This window comes from Ictalurus furcatus, chromosome 6 (assembly GCF_023375685.1).
Source record: "Ictalurus furcatus strain D&B chromosome 6, Billie_1.0, whole genome shotgun sequence".
Lineage (NCBI taxonomy): Eukaryota > Metazoa > Chordata > Actinopteri > Siluriformes > Ictaluridae > Ictalurus > Ictalurus furcatus.
In genome coordinates this window covers 32,501-44,893 of record NC_071260.1, presented here as the reverse complement: position 1 = coordinate 44,893, position 12,393 = coordinate 32,501, and the positions used below count along the sequence as shown (strand labels likewise).

Sequence of the window (12,393 nt, the reverse complement as noted above, 5' to 3'; positions counted from 1 at the left end):
CCGCAGACCACGCCCAATATGAACAATAATAAACCAGCACCCCTGTTAGGGGTTTAAATGCGCGTTCACGGAGCAGATGGAGAACAGTATGATATAAAGGTAGAGATACTCTTTTCATTAAAGACTTTCTAATTCACTTTCCTACAAATTCAGTGATTACACAATAACTCAATAACACAACGGAAATGTCTCAGTGAAATATACAGCTGAAATATAACATTATACTTATATACTTATATAAATATAAACACTATATAAATCTGTTTACTGTAAACCAAACACGGCCACATGAAGTAAATTATATTAGACTCATAAAATTATGTTTATTTCTGGAATAATTATTCATGGTAAACAGACAGAATGGAAAACAAAATTAAAGTCTTTTACATCACAGTCACGTGATTGTTGTTGGTTTGAAATTGAAATGTCTCGTCACTGAATTTTGTAAGCCTAAGGTTTGGGGGTATAAATACTTTTTGAGTGAAATCTGTACGTAACACGAACAAAGAAAGAAAGAAAGAAAGAAACAAACAAACAAACAAAATTCAACAAATTAATTAATCAATTAAAAATAAAAGTGAAATTGATGAATCAATAAACAAAAATAATATAAAAGGCTAAATAAACCATTGAAAGCATTAATAAACTAAACACTGATTAAACATATATGAATGAATAAATTGTCCATCTTAAAAAACAAACAAAAAAAACACCTATAAACTCCAGAATAATGAGTTTTCTGCTATCAGTATAATTCCTGATCTCCGGATCCAGATCCAGAGGTTTTCCTCCTGCAGAGCTTTGGTTTCTGTTGATGTTTCTTCAGATGTTTCTCCTCTACACTGATGATGTCTGTAGAGCTGCTGTGAGATGATCTGTACAGACAAATTCTTAATGGATGTAGCTGAGAAATTCACAATGTTTTTATTTCTACAGTAAAGTGAAGGTTTTTACTGAAATGCCCCAGTGTGTGTATTCTGTGTGGTGAAATATACAGTTGTGTAAATAATAAAATTAGTTAACACTGTGCTAAATTTAGTGTTGTGCAGTTATCAAACACATAAATATATTATATTATATTATATTATATTATATTATATTATATTATGTTAATCGACATGTAATAATGACTGAAAGTCTCAGAGCTGTTAGCTGTATCATGCTAATGGGTTAATTACAACTCCATTAGTGCCTTTTAGTTGATTCCCTGAGGTCACACACTGAGAGATGAGTCCTCCTTCTGCACACACACACACACACACACACACACACACACACACACACTGTTTTAAGCTATGAGGATTTGTCCCACATGATGTACATGATTGTTGCTCAGGGCTCCAGATGGTATGTGGGAATCTCCACTGTAGGGAATATGGAATATGGTGGCATTTGGGACACAGCCCAGAAAACTAACACCGGAAGTGCAGGAACACACCCCTAACTCACCCACCCACACCCCACCCAAACACACACACACACACACACACACTGTACATTATCTCTGTAGTATAATTGCTCTCCCCAATGTCACAGTGTACATACCATTAACACTGGAAGTCAGTGCTAATGGACACAGACACACACAGTCAGTACACTGCACGCTAATGTTTTTCTCACTATGCTGCCCTGCACAAAGTACCGGCACCTTCTACCACGTCCATGAACATAAAAGGAACAGCATTAAGCAGATTCTTATATTAGTGTGTGTGTAGTGTATAGTGTATAGTGCCATATAGTGTGATAATAAAATTAGTTAACACGGTGCTTGATTTGGTGTTGTGCAGTTATCAAACAAAGACATACAGAAAAACATAGAATATTTGTGTTCCACAAGGTTCTCTTTTAGGCCCACTGCTTTTTTCTTTATATATGCTACCTCTGGGTCAAATTATTCATAAACATGGAATTATCTGCCACTGTTATGCTGATGATACACAACTGTATGTTTCAGCTGAACACAGACACCAGCTTAATAAAGTTGAGGAATGTGTAAAAGACATTAGACACTGCCCCACAGCCAAAGCCCAACAGTTATGGAACAGCCTAAAGATCACAAGGAGATTACTGTGGATGATACCACATAGAAACCCTGAAGATGGCTGTGGATGTTCTTCCTTGGATAACTTTAGGACTGCAGTTGCTATGAACAATTTGCACTCAAGTCGAACAAATTGAACAGTTAATAATTCAGTTTGATACAATAGACTTTAAATTAAAACTATAATAATGTTCTGTGTGGTTTTTCCTTTAAACAGCCGCTGCACTATAAATCCTAGTCTTTAATGATTACATAAACATCCATATCTGTGTTTCACTGAGAGGAGTTTATTACATTTAAATCAGGTGAAAATTCACGAGCACTCATCTACTGTGTAATGAGATGGCGTTCCACACGTTCTCCCCGAGTCTGTGAGGAGTTCCTCACGTTCTCCCCATGTCTGTGAGGAGTTCCACACGTTCTCCCCATGTTTGTGTGGAGTTCCACACGTTCTCCCAGAGTCTGTGTGGAGTCCCACATGTTCTCCCCATGTCTGTGTGGAGTTCCACACATTCTCCCTGAGTCTGTGAGGAGTTCCACACGCTCTCTTTGTGTCTGTGTGGAGTCCCACATGTTCTCCCCAAGTCTGTGAGGAGTTCCACACATTCTTCCTGAGTCTCTGAGGAGTTCCACACGTTCTCCCAGAGTCTCTGAGGAGTTCCTCACGTTCTCCCAGAGTCTGTGAGGAGTTCCACACGTTCTCCCAGAGTCTGTGAGGAGTTCCACACGTTCTCCCCATGTCTGTTGGGGTTCTCTGGGTTTACAGTAAAGGTCACTAATAAATGTAGTAAGAACACTATGTACAGCTAAATACCTGTGTTTGGTACAGCGCCATGAAGCCTGCTGGTAAAGTGTTCTGAACCAGATAAGGCTACAGGATGTGATGTAATGTTCTACGTGTCTACAGAGGATAAGGAGTCTCAGTGGAACTCTGCTTTTCTCAGAACATTGTTGTTTTACTGATTGTAGACTGTAACATTCCCAAATGACTTCAGGAATTCAGCATGATGCCTGGAGTGTGAGTCACACTGTCTGTCTCTCTGTTTATCTGTCTGTCTGTCTGTCTGTCAGTCAGTGATACTATGTCAGCATTTAGCAGTTTCACTACCACACATTACTGAATCATTAACTGCAGCACATCCATATTCCTCTCTCTCTCTCTCTCTCTCTCTCTCGCTCTCTCTCTCTCTCTCTCACACACACACACACACACACACACACACACACACACACTCCCAGCAGCTACATCCTGTTTCTTTTAAGTTTGGTGAGCTGTAAATTCTTACCAGAAGAGACCTGTGAGAACCCTCTGTGTGTGTGTGTGTGTGTGTGTGTGTGTGTGTGTGTGTGTGTGTGTGTGTGTGTTTGGGGGTGGATTTTGGGTTAGTTGAGTCATGCCTGGTTAGTGTTAGGAATCTTCATTTTGAAACAACCCCCCCCCCTCCCCCCATGCCCCATGATGACTTTCTTCCTCACTGTGGAGATTCATGTCATCGCCCTTGTCTCCAGAACATCTGATCACATCATGTTCACTGTCCTTCACCATCTCCTATTCTCTGAACCTCTCTGACGATCACACAGTTACCACCAAAACCAGCAACATCCTTCAGAACCACACCACAGTGAACCTCACAGTATTTCAGACCTTCCACTGGTCCTCAACACCACTCCACCTTCTTCTGGTCCTCAACTTCACTCTGCCTTCTGCTGATCCTCATCTTCACACCACAGTAAACTGGTCCTCAACCCAACTCCACCTTCTGCAGGTCCTCAACTTCACTCCACCTCCTTCTGGTCCTCAACACCACTCCGCCTACTGCCTCTGTTAATGCTTGTTGCAGTTCCCATTGTGACCTCTATGGAGCTAAATGGGGCAGTGAGCGGCTACACCACGATTACACAACATCTTGAAATGTGGCAAATCAACAGAACATTGGCTTATATCTGTCTCATAGTGAATTATTAAAAATCATTGGTGACGCAAAAGAGGTGTTTAGTATTTTAATTAACTTTAAAATACAGTATGTGAATGAGGACTTTCTGAAAATTCATATTTGTTGAAATTCCTATATAAATGAAATAATATTTATTATTATATTCTATATTTGTATAGCGCTTTTAACAATGGACATTGTCACAAAGTAGCTTTATGGAAATATATTAATTCTGGATATAAATGAAATTTAAATGTATGTATTTATCCCTAATGAGCAGCCAGAGAGTACGGTGGTGAGGAAAAGCTCCCTGAGACGATATGAGGAAGAAACCTCGAGAGGAACCAGACTCAGAAGGGAACCCGTCCTCATCTGGGTGATGCCGCATAGTGCGATTATAAATAAATACACCCCTTCTATAAATGTGCCAATACTACATGCTCAAATAGTGCAGTTTCGTAACCAGGAAATTCATTACAGTTTCTTTTTTTTCCCAGTAAAGTTTTATTGAGAAGAAAAACAAACCGACTGACACAGAGCAACAATCATTCACAGTTTTTTTTCTTTTTATACTAACAAAGGAAAACAAAATTAAAAAGTACAAACACCGAAAACAAACCTACCCACCCCCCACCCCCACCCCGGCTCATCATGGCTAACCAATAACTATCCCTGGTTATATAGATATTGTAAAACCCAACAACAGGCATAAAAATTTAAGTGGGAAGTGTCTGTAACTCCATAAATTATGCAATAAAGGGCTGCCATTTATTAAAAAAAAAATTTAAAAAACTTATCAGTACAACCCCTCATCATATACCTTGTTTTCTCGAGTTTTAAAAAAAACATCACGTCCTTTAGCCGTTGGGAGATGGATGGATATTTAGCAGACTTCCAATGCAACAGTAGGGAACGTCTTGCTATAAGGGATGTGAGAGCGATAACATCCTTTTGTATCGAGCTCAATGGAACTGAAGCATAAGGAATCCCAAATACAGCAATCAATGGGCAAGGTTTAAAATCTACCCTGAGAATAGTGGACATGATGGTAAAGAAACCAGACCAAAAACCATGGAGATCAGGGCAAAAGAAAAACATATGGCCAAGATGACAGGGAGAGCCATGGCATTTATCACACTTGTCCTCTACGTCCGGATACATCACAGAAAGTCTCGACTTGGACAGATGGACTCTGTGTAAAACTTTGAACTGGATAAGTCCAAGACGAGCACAAGAAGTGGTATACTGTACCCTCCCTATGGCATGTTCCCAACACTCCTCACTTATCTGTACTCCTAAATCCGTTTCCCATGGCTTCTTAATTTTGGTGCTCGCCTCACTACCTAGCGGCAGAATAAAATCATAAATCCTAGAAATCATTCCTCTCTGATGCAGATTGTTTGAAAACAAGCTTTCCCAAGCCTGTTCAGGAGGCGCAGAGGGGAAATCAGGAAAACATCTAGAAACGAAATTCCGAATTTGAAAATAACGAGAGAAATGCGTCACAGGGATGTCATAAGTAGATGACAGATTGGCAAAGCTATCAAAGACACCATCGGCATACAGATTTCTAACTTGTTTAATGCCCTTGTCATACCACACTGAAAATGTGGAGTCCAAACACGATGGAGGAAATAGGTGGTTGTTGTCTAAAGGACCCAAAGAGGATGCACCTACAAATTTAAAGTGCCGTCTAAATTGATACCAAGTCTTAAGTATGTTGAGGACAACTTGATTATCAGTATATAGGGAGAGTTTTGTAGGTAGAGAGGAATAGAGTAAAGCAGGTAAAGAGGATTCCCTACAAGAAGATAGTTCCAATTTACACCAAGAAAATCCAGGAGATTTAACCCAGTAGCAGAGTTTATGGATGTGTGCTGCCCAGTAATAGAATCGAAAATTGGGTAATGCAAGTCCTCCACTAAGTCTACATCTCTGCAATAAAGATTTACGGACCCTTGGAGGCTTCCCACCCCAAATAAAAGTACTAATTATCTTATCCAATGAATCGAAGAATGGTTTTTGCAGAAAAAGAGGAACTTGCTGGAACAAGAAAAGAAACTTCGGCAATATATTCATTTTGACGACATTGATCCTGCCAAATAGAGAAAGGGGGAGGTTACCCAAATCTGAATGTTGGATTTAACCTTTGAGATAAGGGGAGTGAAATTAGCTGATGAAAGATTAGATAAAGAACGTGTCACGTTGATAGCTAGGTATTTAAACCCTGACTGACTAAATCGAAACGGTAGATCTGACTGTTGGAGAGAAAATGCTGCAGTATTGATGGGAAAACAGTCGCTTTTGTCCAAATTTAATTTATAACCAGAGACAACACCGAAGGTCTCCAGAACACCCAAGATAGCAGGCATAGAGGCAACAGGATCGGTTACATACAATAACAAATCATCAGCATATAGCGACAATTTGTATTCTACACCGTATCAGACTATTCCTTTAAACAAGGGAGAAGATCTTAATGCAATAGACAGCGCAGAGGGGATAAAGGACAGCCTTGGCGACACCCACGTCCGAGAGCAAAATATTCAGAATAAATATCATTTGTCTGAACCCTGGCTTTATGGGATGAGTAAAGGAGGCAAATCCAAGAAATAAACTTATCCCTGAATCCGAACTTCCTCAAGACTGCAAACAAATACTCCCACTCAACCCTATCAAATGCTTTTTCAGCATCTAAAGAAATCACAATCTCAGGAAGCTCAGCCGAATGCTTTGAATAAATTATATTAAAGAGTGTACGGGTATTGAAAAACATCTGATGTCCCTTTATAAAACCATTCTGCTCTTCAGATATAATATAAGGGATAACGTCCTCTAAACGAGATGCCATTACTTTCGCCAACACCTTTACATCTGCATTAAGCAGAGACAGCGGGCTATAAGAACCACAGGAGGTTGGATCCTTACCCTCCTTAAGAAGCAGAGCTATAGTGGCTTGTGTCAGAGTCGGAGGCAAAGACCCACATTCCAAGGATTCGTTGAACACAGATAACAGCAGTGGAGCTAATTTTCCAATAAACGTTTTAAAAAATTCAATTGGAAACCCGTCCGGGCCAGGAGCTTTGTTAGATTGCATAGTTTTAACTTAAATTAAAATTTCTTCAAGAGAGAGAGGGGAGTCCAGATGCTTGGCAGTATTCGAATCAATAAAAGGGTTACAAAGGTTTTGAAGAAATGCATTCACTTTAGTATCGTCTGCGGGAAATTCGGATTTATAAAGCGAGGAGTAAAACGATTTAAAAGTAGCATTAATTTCCATGGGCTCTGTAGTGACAATATTATAAGTGTTTTTAACACTAGGTATGAGACGGGAAGTGGCCTGTCGCCGTAGCTGACGTGCCAGTAAACGACTCGGCTCGTCGCCATGTTCATAATATGAACCACGAGTACGTAACAACAACCGTTCCGCCTCTTTAGTCGAAGTAAGATTAAATTCTGCCTCTAAGTCGAGACGCTGTTTAAGAAGTTCTGGAGAGGGGTTCAATGCATATCTTTGATCGAGGTTAATGATCGCAGATATGTGTTCATTAACCCTAGCAGTGCGCTTTTTATTACAGAGAGCGGAGTAAGAAATAATCTGCCCTCTGATATAGGATTTAAGTGTCTCCCATAACAATGAATAAGAGGTGGAGTCATTCTGATTGAAGAAAAGAAAGTCATCAATAGAAGTGGAAATGAACTCACAGAATTCACTGTCTGCCAAAAGAAGAGAATTAAATCTCCAAGGCAGTGGGCTACGTTTATAAATAGAAAGATGAATATCTAATTGTAGAGGCGCATGGTCAGAAATTACAATACCCAAATAGTCAGAAGAAACTACACAAGAATCAAGAGTGCTGTCTATAAAAAAATGATCGATCCTCGAATAGGAATCATCATATGCACCCGGGAGAAGAAAGAAAACTTTTTCAGTTTCTACAGTTTCTACATGAAGTCTGTTTTGTTGAACTTCTCCACTGGTCACTGATGGAGACTTGAGTGCAGAACTGTTTGTGGTAAATGTAGTGCTAAAGCTAGAGCAGAAGGGGTGTAATATCTAATATCAGTAATATCTCAGGAGTAGCATGTGTAGCTCGACAGAGAGAGACAGGGAGAGAGAGAGAGGGAGAGAGAGAAATTATTAGGTATGCTTAGGTATTAGGTTTCACTACTACTCTGAATGTTTGAGTCAGTTTCGTAACTACTTTAAGGGTTCAGGTTAGTTTCAGTTATAAATTATAAATATTATAAATAAATCCCTTCTATAACTGCGTGCTACATGGTCAAAAAGTGCAATTGTGTAAAAAGGAACTTATGAGCAACTTGTGAATATGAGCATCAGAGTCATTTCTGAATTTATTATAGTTTTGACTTTAAGTCGATTGTGTTGATGTTATTAACTATTCAGTGATTGGGCATAAACTGCTCGTAACAACTGCAGTCCTAAGGTCCAAGGAACAACATCCACAGCCATCTTTATGGTTTGTATGTGGTTCCATCCACAGTAATCTCCATCTAAATGATGGAGGCTCTGGTACTGTCTGGAACGCAAACTGAGTGCTATTCTGATTCGCGATCTGTGGACAGATTTTCTGTACTGTGGCGCCCCCGTGTGTTTAACACAGATATACACACTGAGACGTGTATCTATACAGAGAAACATTTGGGCTTTAGGACCTTGCGGACGGCGGGCTGAGGTCAGTCATATGATCAGCGCATTGAGGCTTAGTCAGTGAAAGAGAAGCGCTTTATGCAGCACAACTCTGAATACACACACACACACACACACACACACACACGTTTAATTAATGTCAGTCACAGAGGATTAATTTACTGCTTTATCTTAGATATGACGAAACAGGCACTTTGTGTGTGCATGTGTGTGTTTATCACCGCGGTAATGATCAGTGTGTCGGTAAGTGCAGACTTTACACACACACACACACAGTCATCATACTACAACTTTTTATAATGTTACTGTTATAATTAACATAGAAATTTTAAATACACCAGTATAAAAGACTAAATATTCAATTAAATATTTACAGATCACATGATTAATTATTAAATTAATATCAATGATTGTAATTATAAGTGCAGTTAAACATTTTAAACTGTTTTATGAGATAATATTTTCCTGTCGTTTTTAAACTTTATTTAATATATTTTGAATGTTTTAGGCAGAGCGCTCGTTCTCTATAGACTACAGTAACGACTGCTTCCTGAAAGACGAACAGTATTTCCGCTTTGTTTCCGGCAGTGTTCATTATTTCCGAGTCCCACGCTGCTACTGGAAGGACAGACTGATGAAGATGTACATGAGCGGCCTCAACGCCATTCAGGTGTAAGCTGAGGGTGATCAAACATAATAACACTAACATGGTCTCACTAACACACATCACATTTACTGAGTTCCTTTTTCAGTATCTTTAGAAATTAGCAACACAACATACAAATAAAAAAGAAAAATCAGTCCAGAAATGTCTGGAAAAGTTCTGGAGGAAAGTATTAGAACCCTGTAGACTGTGATCAGACTTGTCTATTCCTTTATTTAGAACTAAATAACTCTACAATTAGAATTCATTAGAAATGTGACTTATTAGAATATGTCTATAATTTTCTCTCGTACGCACACATACACACAAACACACACACAATGCAATGATCATTGCAGTATCATTTGCTGTGTTCATTAAGACTGTTATTAATGTTATTACAGGTATGTGCCCTGGAACTTCCATGAGCCAGTGCAAGGCGTGTACAACTTTGAGGGGGACAGAGATTTGGAATATTTCCTCCATCTGGCCAATGAGACGGGCCTGCTGGTGATCCTGAGGCCCGGACCTTACATCTGTGCCGAGTGGGAAATGGTGAGGGTTATACATCTCACACATGAACATGACATTAATAATGTACAGTATAAAATGTATACATGATTAACACAGTCAGAGATCCTTATGAAAGAAAGAAACCAAGGACCAAGATACCTTGTTCGGAATAGGTAAACCGGGGCCCCACCCTGGAGCCAGGCCTGTGAGGGGAGCTCATCGGTGAGCACCTGGCAGTCGGGACCTTACCCATGGGGCCCAAACGAGCTACATGGGACCATACTCCTGCCGCCCACCAGCTGGAGGAGGAGTAGAAAGGGCCACTACTCGAACTAACTGTTCATATGAGTTCCAGAACCATCTTTATGGTTTTTAAGTTAACCATCCTCAGTAATCTCAGTGATCTTTAGGCTGCACCATGGGGGGACATCCTCAGCAGCAGCATGTGACTTCCAACTGATGAGAACTCCAACCAGAAGTAGGACATCAGGTTGGATCAGGCAGGTCCGGAGAGCAGAAGGGGTCAGGATCACTGGCATCTCAGGAGTATCATGTGTAGCTCGACAGAGAGGGAGAGAGAGGGAAAGAGAGAGAGAGATTATTAGGTATGGTTGTTGTCCTGTAATGGTTAAGGACAGTGTAGTTTGCGTGAGTAAAAGCAGGGACTCCGGCAAGACTAGCTATAACATCATAACTAAAAGGGAGAATCAGAACGTAACACAGACATGAGGACTCCCTGGGACATAAGGAGGCCAGACACTCCACCATCAACACACCTGGGTGAAGGTGTGAAAGTGGGGGAGTGACAGCATCCAAACATCCCAGTTCTGGACTATCTAATGTCCTTTACACATTCCGATGCACACTCAGTTTAATTCGAGAGGAACTGGACAAGGGGGTATTTAAAAATATATTTGGAACACAGCCTTTGTTTATCTTCTAATACAGTAATGAATAAAAAGTAAAGATATAGTGTGCATGAAGAAATGCCTCAAAATAGTAACTAGTCTGTGTTTTTATTAGAACGTCTCAGAATTTAAGGCTCTGTATATGATTGTGGTATCTCTAGAACAGTGGTTCTCAACCCGGGGGGCGCAGAGAGACTGGAAGGGAAGTGCAAATTTTTGTATTTTATTTTATTTTATTTTTTTTTCTACAATTCACAGACATTGCATCATTTGAGTATTTTATTGCTTTTCATATAGGATGTGCATAAATTGAAAAACTCTGCGTTCTCTCTCCTTCTGTATTTTCTTTTTGCTAGGGAGAGGTGGAGCTCATCCTGCTTTTTATGTAGCTGTCAGTGCAGACCAGTGTTGCTAAATTAGCGACCTTTCAGAGCCGTTTAGTGACTTTTTTTGTTGTTGCAAAAAAAAAGCGCCTAGCGACTTTTTGGACAAACCTTAGTGACTTTCCAAATATCACCAGTACTGTCCTGTAAGCGTGTGGTCGTGCTTTCCCGCTGCACTCACACCTCTCTCTGCGTCTCCTGTTCAGTGAGGGGCTGAGAGTCGGAGATTTACCAGTGTCATGGATAACGAGACGCGCTCTTCATCCCAGTTTACAGCATTCATATGCGAACGTTTTTTAGAACACAAGACGAATATAATATGGCATGTTTTACATGTAAAATAGTCCACGTTATTACAGCCTAGTTCTCTTGTTCAAAGTAGTTATAGTGTTTCGAAACCTTTTTGATCATTCATGTTCCATACCTGTAAGTTATATAGTTTAATAAAAGTCATAAGTTATTTTAAAAAATCACAAGTTATGAAAAGTAATTAAAAAAGTTCAAAAGCAAAAAACCTATCATGTATTTAACTATCAAAAACAGATTATAGATAGATAGGTAGATGGATAGATTTTATATAGAATAGATAATCATTATACCTGGTCTCCTCCAATATGGGGGAGGGCACATGATAGGGAAGGCTTGGGGGGGCTTTAGTTACAAAAGGTTGAGAAACTCTGCTCTAGAATGTTGGTCTTTTTTAAGGCTTTACTTTTTTAAGGGGTGGGGGTTAGTTAAGTTAGGGGTTAGTTAAGTTTTCACGGAAGAGGTGGATCTTCAGAGATTTTTTGAAGATAGTGACAGATTCTGCTGTCCGGATTGAGATAGAAACTTCAATCCACCACTGAGGGACGGTCAGTTTGAAGGTTCTGGAAAGGGAAAGTTAATGTTCTTTCAAGAACATTAAACATCCACTAAGTTCTAACAAGACACTGATGGCCACAGACTGATAGGCGTGTGATAGACACGTTCATATTGGAGTCTACGTTTAGCACAAACTAAACCGTAAAAAGTGCTGTGTCACAGAACCAGCTAACAGGCTAATTATCAGTATAGCACATAGATCAGCAAATTCAGTTAATTCCTGACAGAGAGTCTAAACACATGACTAGTAGTTATGTATGATGTAAACATGCTGAGTGCATGCTGTGTGTGTGTGTACGTGTGTGTTTTCAGGGAGGTCTGCCTGCATGGCTGCTCCACAACCCCAAAATTATCCTGCGGTCAGCAGATTCAGGTACACTTTAGCATCCAGACATTTACATGAGAGCTGATTTTTTTTTCTTAGCTTGCTGACTG

General features: G+C 39.8%; 1 protein-coding gene across 3 annotated transcripts in view; it reads left to right on the top strand.

The window, feature by feature from the left end:
* Positions 1 to 8,682: 8,682 nt before the first annotated feature.
* Positions 8,683 to 12,393, top strand: part of glb1l (galactosidase, beta 1-like) — a 13,154-nt gene continuing 9,443 nt past the window's right edge. The window contains exons 1-4 of one of the 3 annotated variants that reach the window (XM_053626073.1): positions 8,683 to 8,890; positions 9,156 to 9,319; positions 9,695 to 9,845; positions 12,271 to 12,331. In XM_053626073.1, coding sequence (XP_053482048.1) covers positions 8,726 to 8,890; positions 9,156 to 9,319; positions 9,695 to 9,845; positions 12,271 to 12,331 — 541 coding nt within the window. In that variant the 5' untranslated portion in view covers positions 8,683 to 8,725. The remainder of the gene's footprint in view (positions 8,891 to 9,155; positions 9,320 to 9,694; positions 9,846 to 12,270; positions 12,332 to 12,393) is intronic. The other 2 variants (XM_053626072.1, XM_053626074.1) reach the window with 2 other exon arrangements.